The 21,855-nt window shown below is 28.6% G+C and overlaps 1 protein-coding gene across 2 annotated transcripts; it reads right to left on the bottom strand.

Annotated features, from left to right (window-relative positions):
* Positions 1–964: 964 nt before the first annotated feature.
* PTPMT1 (protein tyrosine phosphatase, mitochondrial 1) lies at positions 965–20,589 on the bottom strand. Of its 2 annotated transcripts, XM_075367677.1 has the most exons (5): positions 20,005–20,589; positions 13,476–13,556; positions 5,274–5,495; positions 2,831–3,021; positions 965–1,084 (listed from the first exon to the last, which is right to left on the bottom strand). In XM_075367677.1, the coding sequence occupies exons 1-4, from the start codon at positions 20,140–20,142 to the stop codon at positions 2,878–2,880; spliced, it is 585 nt and encodes a 194-aa protein (XP_075223792.1). In that variant the 5' UTR covers positions 20,143–20,589; the 3' UTR covers positions 965–1,084; positions 2,831–2,877. The 2 variants fall into 2 exon arrangements, with proteins under 2 accessions (XP_075223792.1, XP_075223791.1); XM_075367676.1 differs by having other exon boundaries at positions 965–3,021; positions 20,005–20,588.
* Positions 20,590–21,855: the final 1,266 nt, after the last annotated feature.

Genomic DNA, 21,855 nt, shown 5'->3' with positions numbered 1-21,855 from the left:
GCTCGAGTGAATGTTGCAACAGCAAACTGTTTTAACTGAAAATGTTGTACTATATACAAGCAAAACCCCAGTAAATCTTTGTATCGATTCATAACTAGATAAGACCTTGGTCTACCACTACAGTCCTGAAAGTAAACAACAGTCAAAATGGACAGGATCAAGTGAACCATCCCCAAACAAGACAAAAACAACTTTGTTAGCCGACAAGGTTACAGCATCTGTTTTCTGGGATGCAAAATTTATTATCTTTAGCGATTACCTTGAAAAGGGTAAAACAATCAATGGTGAGCACTATGCAAACTTAATGCAATGTTTGAGCGGCAAAGTAAAAGAAGAAAACAACTACTCTAGTGAAAAAAAATCTTGTTTCGTTGCAACTGCTAAAAATCAGTGAACTGAAGGTCCAATTGTTTCTCCAACTGCCTTATTTTTTTCTATTATTTTTTGTATTTGTATACCTAACTGCGTACAAGTGCCTTGGCATATCTGCAGAGTACTGCTGTCACAATGTCTCTGTTCTGTGCAGCTGGGTATTAAAATAAATAAAAAATAGCTGGTCCACTTCTTAATGATTAATACCTCTCTTAAAGTAATCTGTACTGTGGATACAATACACTCCAATAGATTATGCAGTGCAGGAATCAGAAATCAACTGATCCTTAACAGCTTATTAAGTCTGGTAGAGGTTTGACTAGGGGTAGAAGTGTGGTAAAGGTTCGAACAATGGAGAAAATATTCCAGTTGTCTGCTGGGGAGATGATAATATAATGCATATAATATCAAGCTTTGCTGTATTGAATCAAAAGATGAAGCACTCAAATTCTACTTATAATAAATATATGGATGGCGTGGCTACGAATAATATGATGGTTGCACGCTACCTGTTACATTTAAAATTAAGAATATTTTTCCATTTTATGAATGTTGAAATGGTTAATGTTGGATAATATAAAAAACAAAACCAGAAAAAATATCATTTTATTATTATTATTATTAATCAAGCGAATATTACAAATATTCTGATTCAAGTAAATTACAAAGAGTGTTCAATCTGGAAGACTATCTTCTTAAAGCATCATAGAACCTTCAAAAAAAGATGAAGGGTGGATTATGTTGAAGAAATAAGGCTTGATAGTATTGAATAATATCCTACTAAAAAAGAAATGAAGAATCCTCCAAGATATCAGGATGAGGGGAATTACGTTCTTCACACAATACAAATGCAAGAAATGGAAAGTGCCTAGTATTTGCAAATACTACACACAAAATGTTATCACTCTCTGATTTTTTTTTAATGATTCAAATGTGTAAATAATAATCATTACATTACTGTAATTTTTGTTCTATTAAATTTTCAATTTTTTTTCTTCTAACTAGCATACGTAGATAAAAAAACAATTTTGTGTGTAATAAAAAACTAGATCCCCTCCCCCTATTATTCACTATTTACATTTAATTGTTTTATATATTTTACATTAAATCTTTTTAAATGTATCTGATTTAGAGCTTTCCAAATGTATTTTAATTATTAGTATAATACTATTAGATAATTTATATTAATTTTGCCCATAATGAACAATGCAGAAATAGTGATTTTTTGTTAAAAAAACCTAATAATTCGAGACCCGCATTATAATAACAAGCAGATAAACATTATTTTAGATCTATGCCTCCATAGAGAAAAATATAGACAAGGAAATTTCATTTTTTCACTGTTAAATTTCAGCAGAGATTGTAAATGTAATTTTTATTACTTTTCTTACATTCAATTATTTATAACAGAGTTATTAATTATAAGAAACAGAATTTTACTGGTATAAAATAAAATTAAAGAAAAATAACCTTATTGCCAATTCTCTTCATAAGATTGTACAAACCTCTACTAAAATTAGTTTACCAAAAATAACAAAATTATGATAAATGTAACTGAAAAAATGAAAAACTGTAAGCTAGCTATATGAAGCATCACAAACAATATATCAGCCAATTTCTAGACCAGTAATTTTAAAAGAGCCAGTTTTATGAAAATCTTATGAAGGAAACAGGATCTTTTACACTAAGTTCACATTGTTTATAAATTTTAAAAATTGGCTTGCCATAACATAAAACTGACTGGGGAAACTGCTGCTACATGCACTGAAGATTTTGGATAGTTAACTTGTTATTCCAAAGGGGCATTGTGAACAAGAAAATTTTCAATCTTGATGAAACTGCAATACAATTTCTACGATTTCAGATTATGCCGGATAAACATTTTTTCCACTGCAAAAAAAAAGCTACAAGTTTTATGTTTGGGCAGAAATGCTCCTGCAGATTACAAATTAGAGCCACTTACGATCAAAAATGTAGAAAATCTGAGTAATAAAGGGTTATATTATTACAAACAAACTCACTATCATATGTAAATCAAATAAGGTAGGCTGGATGATGTTCACAATTTTCTAAGAATATTTTGCCAGAAAGCTGCAAACAGCTCATGACTTAATGTGAGAATGAATACATTTCATTTAAGATTTTCAACAATCTTAACAATGGGCAATCACTCTACAAATGTTTGAAAGTTTCATGAAAACATTCAATTTTTATTTCTTCCTCCTACTGCCACTTTTATCATTCAACCAATGTACTATATATGATTTAGTCACAAAAATACTTATTCACATGAAATATATAAACGCAAGAATAATTACTTTTTATTAGAATAGAAAGAAAAATTGAGATTATACGATCACTGAAATAATTCATCAAATTAGAAATATCTTCAGAAATTATATGTATTATATTAAATTATCTAGCAAAAATAATAAGTACATAAATACTGTACTGGTACCATTATTCTTTAAAAAAGTACTCGGCACTTATTTGGCAGAACATTCATCAAACAGGTCCACTCTGTTGTGCCAATTGTATATGGTCTTTATGAAATCGATTCAATGCTTCCCACTGTCTTGGTCCGAGCAGAATGTGTGGTCGTTTGCTTCTCATATGTTCAACAGCTTGTTCTGGATTCCATTTATGTCTCTAAAAAAAAAATTAATATAAATTAATTTTTATATTTTATCTACTTATCTGTTATTTGTAATTTATCAATTACAAGTATATACAGTTAAATGTCTGATACAACCTTGGATGAAACGTGCAAAGATTTCAAAATCGCCTGTAGTTTTGAAATCCTCAGATTCTGAAAAAGGTATTTTAATAAAATACTCCTAATAGTGAGGAGTAAATGATGGAGCAGAATAAAATAGATTATCATTAATTGTTACAGACATTACTAGAATGCATAACAATATATCACATACAAATACAAGCGCACATGCACACACCCACATACACAATTATATATTATACATATACATAAAAAAAAGAATACAAGATGATTAAACATATATTTAGGAACAAACCAAAAACTGATAACAATTATGATTAATTTGGAACATATAATTCAATATTTTTTACAATGAAAATAGGAAAATTCTTGTAAAACACACAGGAACAGTTGTATATTAGAATATAATTTACTCTGTTCTTAAACTGTATACTTTGTAAATTTCTAACTACCATACACAGTTTACTGGCCATACACTGAATACTAGTTCTGACTTATAAAATATTTATACTTGTTTCCAGGTTAATCCTACTTCTTGAAAAATGTTAATGTTCGTTATCTGTTTTGAAAAGTTTAATATTTTTTTCAGATATAAAAGTACTTGGAGTATATAAAAGAAAGAAATTATATCAAAATGTTTAATCTAGCAACCAAATAGGCTGCAAATTATCAATATAAATAATAAAAACCAGTGGTCCTAAAAGTAACCTGTGGAACCCTGTGTAAAAGTGTAACAATTTTACTATTTGAAAATGTTTTCTGGAACTGCACAAACTATAAACTACTTTCAAGGTAGGACTCGATAAAACTTATGGACAGTGCTATCAGATTTGTAGTACTGGAATTTGCACATGATGTCTAGGATATAAAACATATAATTTCCCAATATATTTTTTAACTATAAAAAATTTCAATTTTTTTTAACTGTATGAAAAAATATTCTAGTAAAAATAGTTTGTAATATTTAATCTTTATGCTATAAAATGTTCATTTTACTGTAATACAGATTACATTTCTTGTTCATGTGCAATGTTCTTATTTCTGATATTTTTATTTTAATGATGCATTTTATTTAAATGAGCTAGCTCCATTGTTCATCAGTACAAAATAAAGAATATCATATGGCCTGCAGCGCATATAGATGCATACCACACCTGTTATTTATTTACCGTACCGCATACACAACCAGTTTCACATAAAATAAGAACCAAATCTTATTGCATATATTTAAAAGTTAAAAACTGGTTTATACAGGGTTTCCTCTAAAAAGAAACATGATTTTGTGATATAAATACGGTAAATAAAGTCAGCATTTGTAAATTCAATTTGGTAACCGGTTATAACAGAAGAAATCTATTTAAGAAAGTGTAGATTTAACAACATGAGTGGTCATCCTCCAAATGTTTGAGTTTCATTAAAAAAAGAAACAAAGTTTTATTTCTTTCTCCTAATACTACTTTTAACATTCAACCGATGGACTATATATGGTTTAGTCACAAAAAGACTTATTCAATACATATATAAACAAGCATGATACATATAACACAAGAATAATTACTTTTTATTAAAATAGAAAGAAAAATTAAGATTATACCGATTACTTCATAGCATAAACCATACATTTTAACATGTTTTTTGGACATTGTAATGCATTTCCCCAGTTGCAAGAGAGGCAACCAAGTATCATCCTTGGTGCACTTACTTGCTGACCAGATATCACCTTAATTACAACATATCCAGATCACTGGATCAGCAGGAACGTACTGATTTCATGGCCTACCTCACCAGACGTAAACCAAATGGATTTCTTTTTCTGAAATTATGTTAAACTGTTTAATTGTAGCACTGAGGATGCACATATTAGATTTATTAAAGTGATGAGGCACTGATAAAACTTTACATTTTAAGATAAATTTCTGTAAAAATTGTGTTAAATCAGGGTAATCTTTTACGGACACCTGTACATTACAAAGAGTTATTATTATTTATACAAAACAATTATAAAGATTAAGATTTTGCATCCTTCCATTCAATTGAAGGTACATTACCCATGTGATTACCGATTAGATAATTAGAAAAAATTCTTACGAACTATGCTGTCTTTCTAATTACACAAGATTATTATTACAGCATATCTAGGAGATTGATAATAAAACATACATACCATCATAAGATAACATCCAACAAGTGTAGCGCTACGAGTTCGTCCTGCCTTACAATGCACATATACGGTACTGGTTTTATTAGTATCATCAGTCTTTGTAAAATTACTGTTAGCAAATTTATTAATAAATGTAACACCATTGAGCAACTTTTCTTGTGACGGAACTTCAAAAATATCTGTAGTACTCAACTGCAAAAATTCAACACCATTCTTCTGCCACTCCTGTAAATAATGAAGTATTTAAATTTAAATTTTGCCTATATATTTATCTTATCCGTACCGCAATAAAACACAGCTCAACAAAATTAAGGAATTTGAAAGTTGTTTGTAATTTGATAACTTAAACTTATTTTTATGTTATTTCGTGCGCCAATTTCAAATAAGGCCCCCATTTTTTTCTATCATGTAAAAAATTTTCACAATACTAAAAAAAAAGATGGAAAAAGGCACATTGTATATGTATTCCTCACGGAAAACGTTTATTTATAAAAAAAGTAATAGGACTTGAAGAAAGCATATTTGTACATTTTCTTACCTCTACAAGACTTGTACTGCCTTTTTCTTTTCCATTCAATGCTTCTCAAGCCACACTTATTATTGCAGTCAGCTTGTGGATTGTCTCTATGGATGCAGTAGTCTGCAATCGTGTTCACATTCCACCTTCCCTGATATCTGTGTTCCAATTCCTTTATATCTTAGTGAAATCTTTCACCCTGTCCTTCACTTACAGCACCAAGATTGCCGGGGAAGTAATCGATATGAGAATCCAGAAAATGTACCGCCAAGCTCATCGTACAGCCCAAGTCTTGGAATTTCATAGCATGTTTTCCACTACACACTTAAAATTTGGGTCCTTATTGTTCCCAATCACACAAGAAGTAGAGATATTTGGTGTTATCCTCCCTGCTGCCCAAAAGCTATTTTCTCATATCCTGGATAGCTAGAAAGCTAAAATTTTTAACAGCCATTCCAAAGACTCTGTGGGGAACAATGAGCAAAACCTATTTTGATTAAAAACCAATCCTTAAGGGATTAAATTCAAAAGAGGTACCGAGACCAGAAGACCTAGAAACCTATAGGAAAGTCTCCTTAGGCAGTAAGCCTAAGCATCGGCTTTCATTATACATTGAACAGAAATTAAAAATTTGGTAAGTACTCTTAACTATGAGATTCTGATAAAAAGTATCTCAGATTTCTATTTAAACAATTTTTTTATTCAGAGCATATACCATAAGTACTCAACAAAAAATCATCCAAAGAACAAAACATTAATGAGATGGCCACACATCCCTTACACAAGCAAATTTGAACAAACAGGCAAAAACACATAAAAGAGGAAAGTAAAACATTTCAGTGCTACTGTGAGTGAAGAAATAGTAGTTGATGTATGATTAACAGCACAGAATTTAAATAACTTTTTTATTGTCTAATCGGCTTAAGTTAACAGTATAAATTATGTTTTTATCAAAAAAGCTCACTCAGAGGAAATTCTGACAAAATTTCTTAGGCAAGTACTTGAAATTTTTGAGTGCTAAAATCTTTTGTTAAAGCGCATCTGCTAAGTAAATTACAAAACTGTGTTTATTTTTCAGAGGGATGGAAATCATTCAAAATAAAAGATATTTCAAGCGAAATTGCTTTTAATATTTCATTGTTCCCATTCCCTAAGAGAAAAGTGGTGAAGGTATATAAAAACCCCTTGATCAACATTTTTAAAAACTTACTCATGTTTGTGTAATTTTTTCTTACGGCACATCCAAAGCATCTGTATCAAAAAATAATTAAATTTTTAAAAAATTTAAACAAATTTATCAATGAAAATTTGTGTACACATTTAAAACATATTTATATTTTTGGAAATTGATCAGCTATAAAAAAACTTTTTATATAAAAAGGAAAGAAAAGTTTTTTTTGGTCTAAAATATATATTTTTTTTTTTTATAAAAATATTTATATTCTTTAAAAACCATAAAATTACAAATATATTTAATTTTTTTTTACTTTCTTCTGAAAAACAAAATTTAAACAATGTACAACATTTTTATTTTAAAAAAAATAAGGTTTTTGCCAACTTGTTTCTAATAATCTTAAACAAATCCACTGTTAAAAAGATTTTTCGTAAGCTTTAAAATGGCATTTTTTAATTAAACAATAAGAATATAGCATCCAAAATAGTATTTTAAACCTTTTCTTACACTAAAATATAAAATCAGGTCTAACAAACTCTAAACTAATATCAGCTACAAGAAATTCAAAATTTTAGTTTTTATAAAATGATTTTCTAATGAAAATATGAGTCAATTGCCCTGATTTTTATTTTAATTAAAAAAAAACCCAGACATAATTGGTATTCTTTTAAGGCAGACTAGAAAAATTCTAGAAAATATAACATACATTGTAACTAACTGGTAAACATAGAAAATATTAAATGTAAAATAACAGACAAATAAAAATGTGGAATCTTTTGAGAAATAATAATTTTAAAGTTGCAAATAATAATAAATAAATAATTTTTAAGTTGCAGTTTTGTAGTCAGCAATGTTATTTTCAGTAAATACACAAAACTAGAAAAAATAAGAATACAAAAAAAATATTCACTGCAAAATTGACAAAGAATTATTATCAATTTTCTATCAGTAACTCATCATAGTATTTATTGTTATGAACAATACAATGAAAGAACATACTATTTATAACCATTTATAACGATAAACTAAAAGCAAAAGGTGAAATTTGTTAAGCATATACAATTATGTATATTAAAATACTATTGATAACCTCAAAACAATAAACAATAGCATAAAAATAAATGTTCTTAACTTCAAAAAACTACACATATCTTTCATATAATATATTCTTTTCATATTTTTTTTTCTTTTAACTCTATACTTGTGTTTATAGTTTACAGTGTAGTTTATAGAAACTTGCACATCCTGTACATATTTCATATAATTTTAAAATAACTTTTTTAATAATCTTTTCTGCTTCAATAATTTGAAGACAAACTATTAAACACTGGGATTATAGTTTGGCAGCTTATTTAAAGCTGCCAAACGTTGTGTGTTTTAATTCTTAAAACACACAACATTCTGTAATCAGTGCTGTTTACTGAACAATTGATGACATCTCTACCGCTGTCTCCTTCTCTCTAAATTCAGTGGAGAATAAGATATTCTAAAACCAAATGTCAGAACTCGGCGCAAAATAAGATTTGGAAATAAATTAACTGGAATTACAGTTAGATCGCAATTTGTGTTGCTCATACATTAAACATCCTTCTGCATTAATTCTAACTTTTACTGAATGTATTATCTTTCTTTACACATAAAATCAGATAATTTATAATGTTTCTTGTTTAGGTTGCTTTTTGATAATTATAAACAGGCGTATGAATTTCTGCTCTAAGAGCAAAATAAAGTCTTACTGAAAATTTTGGTTCTTAGGGTTATTAATCTGAAAAACATGAATAAAAAGGCCCCAACAAAACTATTGTCTATAACTTATTTTTTTTTAATTATTGTAAAACAAAAAAATGATACTGCAAAACACAATTTTGTTACGGCACACAATAATCTCTTAAATTGTAAGTAAACAATAAAAATTTTAGAATAAAATTTGTTGAGAATTTCATTCTAAGAGATATTATTTTAAGAAATTTTGAGTTTTATTAAAACAAACTGAAATGCAACAGAAAAACACTGTAATATTATTTTTAAACAAAACAAGAATCTTTTCAGTACTGGAAAATATCAAAGAAACAAAATAAAATTTTAAAAACAAATGTATTTATACTTACAATATTAATGTATTCAAAACAGTATCATTGTAATTATAACTGTTCAAAAATGCCCTTCTTCATTGTTTACACATTATTCAACTCGATTTAAAATGTGTTGGATGATTTCTCTTAATGCAACAGGATTGCTTCGTTTAATTTAAATTACACTGAAAATTCTTATCGCTAGCTCTTCCTTTTTAGTTACATTTTCTTGGTATAGTAACAATTTCAAACGATCCCCAAAATAATAGTCTATTGGCGTTAGGTCAGATACACTAAAAAACTTAATCAATTATCTCTCACTTGTTCGACTTGTTCATATTCATTGATCATATTGATCATTTTATATTCAAATAATTTCTAACTTCTCGACAAAATGTGATGAGAACCCTCATCACATTGAAACATTGTTTCTTGTACAGTAGAATGTTTTCTAAGGGAGGTGGTAAATTATTTTCTAAGAAATTTAACTACACATTTTCTATATGATCTTCAAAACTAAACAGTCCAATAATATCACATCAAGCATTAACACAAAACCGGTGCTGGAAACTACTTTGTACTGTCATGTGAATTTTTGAAACTAATGATGATTTTTTTCACAAATTGTTAATTCCATTTTTTTGAAAAAACTGCAACGATAAATAAAGTAAAACTTACCTTGTGAAGGTTTTTTGAAACCAATAAGAAAATTTAAACACAGTGAAATGTCGTCAGGTGGTAAATTTTCAACCTCCTGCAAGCGGTACATGTAGAGATTTTCTTTATGAAGAATTACCCATACTGTACTAAACGATAAACAAGTGTGATCTGAAATTCGTCTAGTACTGATCCCAAGGCTACGTTGATCTTACCTAATTATGTTCTGTACTTCATAGCCATGACATTTTCAACATACTACATGAGAGAAAAAGATTATGTTGCGTGTCAACATTGAAATACTGATGCAAAGCTTTATGGATTTGAAACTTTTATTATGTAATCTTTCATGACATTAATGATGTGCAGCCGGCCTATTTCCATTACAATACTCGTAAAAAAAAACTTATGTGAATGTATTTATGTATTTTTTGCATAAAAACTGAAAAGCATTTCCAGAAAATTATATAAAACCGATGTAATTTTCTTTCAAATGCAGTACACAAACTACAATTATTGATCAGCTATTACACTGCCTGCTTACAAAATAAAACATTTCTCAATTTATTTCTTCAAAACTATTTTGAAATAATGAATTTACATTTCTGATCATTATTAACATAAAACAATGAAATTTAAATATTATATATTAAACTGTAATCTTATTTAAATTTTATTTATTTTTAATATATGATTTTCTTTCTAGATATTTATTTTGATTTAAAATTAGAATGTAGAATTTTTCTATCATGTTTCAGTCTATTTTGTTTTTAATTGAAGTCTAATTTCTTCAAATTCTTCTTTATAAATGTTAAGTTGATGTTACTTATAAAATTTTCTCAGAATTATATTTTCTAAAATTTTGTTGCAAAGCTTATTTGTTCACAGGCAATTTAACAAAGTTATTGTATATCAAACCTACAAGTGTTTTGGGACACGAGTTTTTTGTTTTTATAATTAACTAAAACATTACTAAATACAGTTGGGACCTTTATTCAATTTTTCATGACAAAAACCTTACGAAACAATAATATGTACCCCTTAATTTAAGTACAAAGAATTTCAATATGACTTCAATTTAGCCTAGAATCAAAAATCAGGATAAGGTGTTTTGCATGCTATAACTTAAAAATGAAGAGTTTCCGGATAATTTACTGAAGTAAATTTTTATTTGTAGAACAAGTCGTGAAATTCATATTTCAGGGAATTTTTGTACATAAATAGCATGTGCGCACGCACGTGCACAGACACACACACACACATTTGGAATACCTAACTCTGCAGAATGCTTGCATGTTAATTTCATCAGTGATTACTGAATCGATGTCTCCACCGCAGCACAAGTCTCAGCCTCCCATTGTGTGGCACAAGAACAATTCCTGTTGCAAAAGCCTTCTTCTCCCATGTCAGTAACGTTTGCTGAGATGGTAACAATTTCCTAAAACGCACAAAGAAGTCATTCGTAATGTTCTCCAATGTTTTACCAGTTTGTGGATGTTTGTCGACCCACAAACAAACTAACAAATTATCTTCGACAGTGAACGCACTCATATCCGCCATAGTTCCACACTTCACTGAGATTAAGATCACCCCACCATGAATGAACACACCAGGCTTATAAGCCCAACCACAGCTTATCCTTCCCAAATTTTTCAGCAGCAGTAGAACCCGATTACGCTGGATTTATTAGTGATCAGGGATTTCCCGCCCACCCTGTACATCATTTTTCTAATTTTAAAGGAATGTTATAACGTTATAAAAGAATATAACAATGTTTAAAGAATGTTATAACAGTGGGATAACTGTTCCAGTGAGATTTTACATAAATCACAGACCACAGTTTTTTAAGTAATGGGAATAGTCAAGTGACTGGCATTTCATTCCAAGAGTGCTATGAACACTAGTAACAATAATTTCATATATCTCCAGTAACAACTGAATCAAGCAAGAAATTCATCATCTTCTTTTTAATACCACATAAAAGGCCTTAACACAATACATCCCACTGGTATTTGTTTGTTAACATGAATTGTACTCGTGCACAAATGCTAGACTACATTTTGATAAAATTTTATTACACACTAAACTAGAAGCGACTAGAAATAAATCAATCCCTAGTCTAGTAAATCCCAAACTGTGTGCCTTAGCACCCCGAGGAGCCATGGCCTCTTCACAGGGGTGCTGCAAAATATTGTAAAAGCTTCGTAATTGATGGAACCAAGACATTTATAATTATTAATTTAATGTTAATAAAGTAAAAAAATAGTGAAGATAAATGGCTTTATTTAATTTTATTTCTTACTTACAAGTAGTTCTATTTTTACTTAGCGCAGGGCGCCATTGAAAAAGGGCATCATGACTCGGAAAGGGTGCCACACCTCAGAAAAGTTTAGGAACAACATCCCTATTCCAAGAAGGTGATTTGATGCTTTTTTTATTGCAGTAATAACAAACTTATTCTAGTTTGTGATAAAAAAGGGTCAAAGAGTCGCCTGAAATGCGCTTTGTTATCCATATTATTCTACCATTCCAAAAACATCTCATATCATTTTCACATATTTCTTTCATTTATCATATTAACACGTAAACAGTAACCGGTCTTTTCATTTAATTTTTATATTAAATGATTTCTGAGTGACATAGCAAGCAGAAAACTTCAATAAACCATGTCAATAAATTGGTCAACCTTAAACGGTACAGTTGTGCTGACCTCAGTGCAAGAGAAAATACTGAACCGTTTTTACTTACAAGATAACTCTCAAATGTAAACACAATCAATATGAATTAATAAAAATCACATCCAGTAAAGTTTAAATATATAACATCTAATAATATGGAATTTTGGGGAAAAAAGAAATTACCAACAAAAATACAATTAAAGTAACAAAAATATAAGATGAAAAAAGCCATATAACATAAATTAAAAACATTGTAATTTACTTTAGCGATTCTAAATAATGTATACAAAATGAGCTACACCATCAACCATTAAATTTTATTAACTTCTTTCTTTTTAGTTTTTCACAATTTTGGACTTTTATAACTTTTTAACAACATATAAATTTTGTCTTTATATGTGTGTTTTATACTTTGTTTCGATAGTTTTGGTTTTGTTAATTCAGTTATAATAACTACTGATAATAATTATTTAACAATCGTATCACATTTTTAATTCTTACATGTTTTAACAGTGTACTATAAATGGTTCTTGATTATAAATCAGTTTATATAAATAAATTATCTCTCTACAAACACACTAAGAAAGGACGACACAAACTCTCATAAATGTGGTATTGCAGGATAGGCAATTACCCCTGGATGTGCATTATACAGATTTAATACAAAAAATAAAGTGAAAAGTGTTCAAAATGCAAAATTGTTTCACTAGCCCATTGATGTGTCCAATTGCCACCGATGTGCACCATGCTGGTCGTTTTGATAAAACCAAAATCAGTACTAATGTTCTGAAACAGCTCTATTTTTCATATTTTCTCATGTTCTGTAAATTTGTTGTTACTGTAACATTTCAATCATTGTACTTATTTTTCCTTCCTTTTTTAGAAATAAATTTTTACTCGGTTAATGTGATTTGTTTATATTTTTTATAAAAATTTAAATTACAAAATTTTCACACAGGTCCAGTTGTAAATAATAAACAAATAAATTATCAACTAAATCATATAATCTACTTTATTATGAACCTGTGCAAAATAATCTTAACTTATCCAACTTATAATAAAAAACATACATTGAATACTTCAAATAATTTAGAAATAGTCGCTTACCTCTCCGTTATTAGAAAACATTTTAAGTTCATAATCCTCATTCATTGATATAACTCCTTTAACACCTTCTTCTTTAATCAGCTGGTAACAAAAAATAAAAATACAAAACAAAAACTACAAATTTTTAAGCTGAATTACGATAATATAACTGAAGTATGTTAATTAACTATACCATCACTTCTTAAACAAAACTTAATGATCCAACTAAATCGTGAAAATTTTTACACCAAAAATGTAAATATATTATTATTGTGAACAAGGATTTATTTTTTAAAGACAGAATTGTTCTTTAGTAAACAAATTTCCTGACACGCATACTCTCCATAAAAAAAGGATGTGTGCGGGTTTGTTTGTAGCATGTGCTCAGATTTTTATTTTAGCTGCTATTGGTGCAGAACAGACCAATGGTGGTGTACACCAGATGGTTGCGTGCAGCATATTAGCAATTCATTCGCTCAAACGATTTATACTTCTTGATACAAACGGTTTATAGTTGCATATTTTGGGGAGCTTTCATTATAAAAGTTTTTGTTGTAGTGAAACAGTTTTTTGCTGTGAAATAAAACATAAGCCATGTAACATTTTCAAAGGCGGGCTGTAAGCCCGCCTGTATTATAAATACAGGAAAACATTTAAAACAAGTACTTTTTGTAAAATCAATTATTAAAAGTTTAATCAAAATTGCTCGATTAATTTATTTTATTTTTTTTTCGAAAAATGTGTCCCAGACTAATTCACCACAGAAGAATAAAGCAACAATAAATATGATAAAAGTGAAAATATAATTAATTCTATGCGTAAAAAAAACTGCATCCTGGGCCTCTTTCAAAAGACAGAATGAGTTATTCACAACAAAAATTGACTATCAGCTTTCACTGCAATAAGATTTTCATTCATTCATATTTACAAATATAAATTGTAAATTTTATAAATATTTACAAATGCAATCTTAGTTTTAAAAAATATGTCATTTATTTCCAGAAATTAACAAAATCCAGTAATATAAAATCAGAAAAAAATTTTAGTGTCGCACACCACAATACAACAGCTGAAAAGAAAAGGCCTTATTAAGGTTCTGCTGTAGGTTTTCAGTAAGAACTGCCATTAAATAAATAATATTCAAAATAATGAATTTAAAACTTGTAGTACAGCAATTGAAAAATACCACTTCCTTTTAAAAAAAATTTGTTTATATTAATTTTTAAATAACTAGATAACCTAAATGTGCATCACTCCTATTCAATTTATTAATCATACATTACCACATCTCCATTTAGTGACATGACAGACAGAATATTACTTCATAAAAAATAATTAATTTTTAATAACAAAACCATCACTTTAACATTGTTTTTAAACTCGCATCCCAAAGCTTTCACTTGCTGTTGTGGTCTTCTCCAAAAACTGATAATGTTGTTTACCACAGTGATATCATCCAACATTTGATGTTAATATTGACTAAGGCAGTGGTTTCCGACCTTTATGCTACTATGTCTCCCTAAAAAAATTATTTTTCCTGCGCCTCCCTAAAAGTTTTTTTTTCTACACCTCCCTATCTTTTAATAGATATAATAATATAGACAAGTTTTAAATAATAATAACTTTATTGCAAAAAAAAATACTGAAAACTACAATTAACAGAATAATAACAAGATTTTGCTTTAACAATACAAACATGCATATTTATTTTTATATTACATTACTAATTAAACTACATTTACTGCATCAAAATGTAATGCGAGGGTTGTTGTTTATCGACACAAAATTATCAAACCTTGGAGGCAATGTGGAGAGTGCCACTCATAATGCTTTTTCCACTATTAACCTGGTTCAATATTTGGTTTTTATTGTAGTCAGTGCCGAAAAGCCAGTCTCGTATAAATAAGACATTACAAACAGTTGAAGCAGTTGCATTGCTTTGAAATACAAAGATTCACGCTCTCCACTAAGATTCATCCAAAATTGAATTACGGTTTCATTTTGAAACTTTTGTTTCAGCGAGCTATCGCATGATAATTCTATCATATTTTTCTTTTATAATGGTTGTCAACTTAAATTCATCTTTTTCATCGTCGATAAATGGATTCTGTATCCACAAAACCTTTGCAAAATCAAGATCTTTGAAATAATTTGCAAAATGCAGCACTAAACCATCCGATAAAAAGTTTTTTGCTTGCTTCAATATTGGCTGTGGCCCAGAAACCTTTTGAAAGTGAAGACATATCCGACTCATTCTTTTGTAAATTTGATTTCCATAAATTCAGCTTTTTAATGAAAGCTTTTACATTGTCTCTTTGAACAAGGGGATGCATTTACGATCCCTGCGTTGATTAATTCAAACCGCTCAATTTTTAAAAAATTTCAACCAAACAGGCAAGTAATAAAATTATCATTCATCCACAAATGTGCCTCTTCAAGGTGGTTTTCTTCAAGAAAAGTTGCTATTGTTTCCTTGAGCTCGAACACCCTTTGAATCACTTTTGTACAAGATAGCCAGTGAACTTCACAATAATAAAGAAGTGAGGTATAGCTTCTATATCAACACACAGCTTTGCAAATAGCCTAGCTCTCAAAGGGCTGTTCTTAATGTAGTTTATAATTTTTATAACTTTTGTAAAAATGTCATCAGTTCCTTGCTCATATTTTTTGACACTACAACTGCTCTGTGTTGCACACAGTCCATCCAGATAGCATGTGGTGCGTTCTTTTTAACCGATGCTTAAAGACCTGCTTTTTGTCCGAACAGTGAGCAAGTTCTGTCGGTACACAGTCCAATGCAATTATTCCACATTAAGTCGTTTTTTCCAAAAAAAACTGTCTATTATAAGAAACAACTCAACGAATGAAGTTTTTCCAGAATGGGTTTATAAATAATATATTATTTTCCACAACATATCGAACTTATGCAATTAAATGGGCATCTTTAGCTTTACCAGTTGCTTTATCTACTTGAATGGAGAATTTCTAAGTACACAGCTGAGAAACTAATTGACTGCAAATACCTTCAGATATATCATTGATTCTCCTTCCAACTGTATTATCAGCAAGAGAAATTTTTTGCATCTGTTTTACATACGATTCACCAAACATTATTTAACCGTATCAATAACAGCTGGTAAAATTAGGGTTTCTCCTATTGCATGTGGTTTCATACATTTCGCAATTCGGTAACAGACATGATATGAAGCCAATAATGCGTTTGTGTAACTGAAAGTATTTTTTTAGATGTTTGCTTCTGAATATTTCTCATTTAATTTTCTTTGAAAAAATTCTATGGGCTTTCCAATGTATTTAGAATGTACAGTTTCATAGTGCCATTTTAATTTTTATTGGTCTCATACTATCTGAAGCCAAAACTTTCGAACACAACAACACATAATAACAATATACATATAACAATAACAATATATAATAGTCCACGCCTCCCCTCCCAGGTTAGAACCGCAGGACTAAGGACTATATTTAGAACATGATCAATCATTATATTAGACTTCTACTGTGTCTGTACACATCGTTGTTAGTATATTTTATATAGAAGAAAATAACATATTGTTTGAATGTCTTTTTGTGTACATATAGAAATTAAGATTATAATTGATGTTGGTCAATAAGTACATATTTGTATAAGCTGGATGGCAAAAACTGATAAAGGGTAGTTATACGCACACATTGTATTTTTGTCTTATTTATCTGTAGCAGAATATTGTGCGATCAGAACATTCATTTTTATATTTCAGTACTAATGTATGTTTGATAATTGTGTTTTCAGTGCAATGCTTATTTTTTTGTAATATTCACAGTACAATCTAAACAATTAAAACACATAAAAAGAATAAACTGTAAATTAAACCTTACAGTGAATATAAACAAAACAAAAGCCTTTCCTGATTATACCTTTACAAAAGGCAACCAATGGAAAATTAAAAATTTACAGAAAACCAACAACCAAAACGAATTGCATATTCATAGGACCCCAGGCAATCAAACTTCACAAATACTCAGCTTTTAGAAGCATTATACAGATTACAGATTACTCAACACCCCCACATCACCTGAAGATCATATAGAATTCATTTTATAAAATAGTATCGCTAAAAAATGTACACAACATGACCAACTTGCTCCCAACAAAAACATAAGCAAAAGAAAAATACAACTTATCACAGAACACAACCCACAAATTTTACAAAGCTGGATGCAATTTAGCCTTTTGAACAAGACTAAACAAAAAAAATCATTACACAAAATACAATTAATGAACAAGCACAATATTCCTGGATTATATCAACTGAACTGCTCCAGTCACATAATGTTCTATAACAAAAGGTGGATAACATTTTTAAGATATACTGAAAATATAGAAAGAAGCATTCTATAGCAATATTTACCAATCAACTCATAAAAACAAATCACAAATATTCACAACATCTCAGTATATTACACTGACACTTATAAGGGTATCTTATCTAATTGAATATTATGAAATATATAAACACACAAAAAATGTATTAAATGGACAGTAGACAAACATACTTTTATCAATTCATAAATATAACTTCCACCAATGATAAATCAGCTCATGATAATATGAAAACTTCATCACTTGCCAATGAAGGTAAGCTGCAAAAACAGCTGAGATTATTATGAAAGTTTTAAACCGTTAAACTAAAGCAATATTAGTTAGTTCCTTTTGTATAATTTTCATTGCCCCTCATCAAGGACCCTTTCAGGTAACCCTAAAAGAAGGGCCCCTGTCCTCCAAGTTGGGTTTGGTGTAGAGCCCAATCTGTAAAAAACCAATCATTGCAAAACCAAGGTGAAACCATTGCCCACCAAGAGCTGTAGGAATACAACAAGTAATAAATAACAAAAATTCACAGAATTAATAATCTTCCAAATTTTAAAAAATTGGAACAAAAAATTTGCATTCCATAACGCACATTAGCAATTTCAAGTACTTTTTACTTCAAAGATTAGTCAGAAATATTCTCATAGTAATGCTATATGATTGTAACATTCCAGTTTTTAACAAAACTGTCAATCAGAATTCCCTTTCACGTACAGCAACAAGAAATAAAAGATTTTATGTAGTGGAGGTTAGAAACGTTTTTCCTGTTTCAAATTTCCTTTACAAGGGATTTGTTTCAGATTTTGAAATCATCCAAAAAAAAAGCTACACAGCTGTCTCTTTTGATTTGTGAATACAATAAACTGTAAACACAATGAATGTGCACAATAGTAATAGTACGAAGTATTTGATATACTTGGTACATCTTCTGAAGATGAGTATCAAACTCATCTTCAGAACTGCATCTAGAGATCTGTTTCTGCTTAACTGGCTAACTTCTAATAAAAGCTTTAGTAGGTAAAAAAAGGTGATGCACTGTATTCATAATTGTTGTTTATTATTATATAGTTATAATATCAGAAAGTACATTTTAGTCCCATAAAGTGGGTATTCAGACAACTCATTCTTTAGTTGCATGGCTCCACTTAAATTTCATTATCTTAAATAATACAATTTTACCAGATACAATATATGATTTATACAGTATCATTTTTTTATATTAAATTATCAGATTTTTACTCATTTTAACACACACAAACATGCAAAATATATATATATATAAAATATATACATATAATCTACCAACTTTTAAACAAATATTCATTTTTTTATAATGTGTAAAAAGAAAATTATTTTTAACAGAGAATTATGAAGCCAAAATGGGGTAAAATTTTTTTTAATATTCAGCAGTAACTTAGATCAGGCTGGCAATGGTGTTTGAATCTCTTATGACCTTAAGAAAACCTTCATAAATGTGTAGTAAGGACTACATTAAGTTTTCTATAAGCAAAACAAACAGTTTTATTTATTCAATTTTTTAATGTGTTTTTTCCCAATTATTCATTACATAAAAGGATGCAAAATTTTAGTTTCTATTTCAATGTAGTCAGATGTACCAGCCTTCTCTTAATCATGTTTTCAGCAGAATTAAGAATGTCACTATCAAAAAATACATAACTTCACTATAGATTTACATTATACATAACATGGGATTTAAATTAACTGCAAAACTTTTTAAATATTTTTTAAAAGTAAAGTAATCAACATGAAAATTTCCATCAAATTGAAGAATTCTGCAATGATATCCAGTTTGCATGGCTGTTGTCTAATATATATATATATATATATATATATATATATATATATATATATATATTGCCTTACAGTGACAGCCAAACCTAACATAACACGCTATAATCATAAAAGCAGCAAAAACTAACACTAATTTATTTAGTGCATTCAACAAACACATAAAACTAACAACTTACTTTTAAAATGTACCTATCTAAATATTTATTGATAGCAGACATCGGAAATAAAATTAATTCAGATTAACCAAACATTATTTACTCGGTGAGCATTAAATTTATATATTCAGACAAGATAAAAAATGTATTTATAACAATACAATAGTGTAATGTTATGAAACCGGCATTTAATTTTAATGAAATAAACATTTACCTGTTCTGTCATAGTCTTGAAGGGAAGTGCACCTAATATAACGGTTTCATCTATTCTGTCATACCACTGCCGATTTGAAACTTTTTCCATAACCACATTGTACAACAAAGATGGATAGAAAGAAATCCTTGCCAACATTTTGAGTACAAAAAGGAAGTAAATAAGAACAAATATTAAAATTATTGGAATAAAATAGTACAAATTCTCCTGTTCATAAGGCTTGGTAACCTCAAAATCAATGAAAAGTTAAATTAAAATCATGTCTTACATCAAAAGATTAATTTAAGTGTTTCGTAAATTAAGAATCAAAAATATTTTCAGTCGTTGAACTTGTTACATAAAATTTCCCGAGAAACAGGAGAAAATTTCCAAACTACAGTGGTTATTAGAATATCTAATAAAAAACACTTAGGTTAAATAACTGAAGAAAGTACATTTAACGTAATGTCATTGTAGAAACACATTTCAAACTATCTACAGACAACAGTCGGTCACGCATCAACAGATTAACAATCAGCTGTTAGGTATTTTGCGAGCCTATAACATTAAATATGAACTCCACAAGCGAAGCTATTGCTGGTGCGACGAATACAAAACACATCTAATAAAATGAAGCGCTATTACTTTATAGGTACGAACTGAATGTTATAAACGAAGTAACGCGCACAGTAATACACATATATATAAATTTAAAATACATAAATAATGTAAAATCTTTACTTTGTTCCATAATTACATTTCATAAATACGAAAATTAAAACGAAAGAACTGAAAATTTAATGAGCTTTCCGAATATTTTTTATAGGGTGTACAGTACAAACTGATGAAAAATTTACTGTAGGTTAATTTGTTTATTAATTTTTATACCAAATAAAAGGTAATAAATTTTTTCGTAAAATACAGTTTTTGTACAGTCGATTGAAGTTCCTCGGCCTGTTGTTTACCTATAAAAGACTAAAGTCTGTACTTCTAAACTTCTAGCATAATATTGTACATGAAATTTTTTTTTGCCTATTCTGAACTAGGATGAAATCATTTTATTTATTGATAATAAAACTTACAATTACCACTGTCAAAACATAATTACAGTTGTTAACTGCAATTGCATATAAACAGAAAATGCAAATAAAATAATACATTATTACAATAAAAAATGGAATTACTTATACATTACAATTATTGTAGTTCTGTCAGTATATAGAGCTTATAAGAAATAACTATGAAATAAAATTAAGTCTTGAATTAATAACTTGTAAATAAACAAATAAATTTAAATAATAAATAAATGCAGAAACCTGCTAATTTTCAAGATGAGTAGTTCCTACTGAGTGAAATCAAAATTGTACAATTTTTAATTAGGCATTTAAAATTTTTTCCATATAATGCTTTATAAATTATAACATAATTTATTTATCAAAATAATCTATTAATATATGGGTTCTTATTTTAAAAATTTAGATTTACACTCACCTGATGATGATCATCCCTCCTTGACCCATATTTATGCACATTACAAGTCAATGCAACATCAATTGCTACTAAAACTATAATTTTAAACACATATTAGAAATATAAAGTAAACATTCTTTTTAGTCTCAAAAAATGTTTTTAAACAAAGAGCTATGCCAGGTATGTACCTGCCATAGCTCTTTGTTTCCAATTCTAAAAACTACTTGTATGGGTATTTTTTACTAAAAACACTTCTATTGTCTATAAAGCAAAATTTCTGGATGTTATATTAGATGATAAATTCTTTTGCGTGATCAAATTAATTTCATTTAGAACAAAGCTAAATCAAGTTAATTGCTTAGAAGCATCTTAAAAATGCTAAGTTTGTCATCATTATTAAAT

The sequence above is a fragment of the Lycorma delicatula genome, chromosome 5 (assembly GCF_047948215.1).
Source record: "Lycorma delicatula isolate Av1 chromosome 5, ASM4794821v1, whole genome shotgun sequence".
Classification (NCBI taxonomy): domain Eukaryota; kingdom Metazoa; phylum Arthropoda; class Insecta; order Hemiptera; family Fulgoridae; genus Lycorma; species Lycorma delicatula.
Note: the sequence above shows the minus strand (reverse complement) of the source record. Positions and strands in the feature narration are given on the sequence as shown.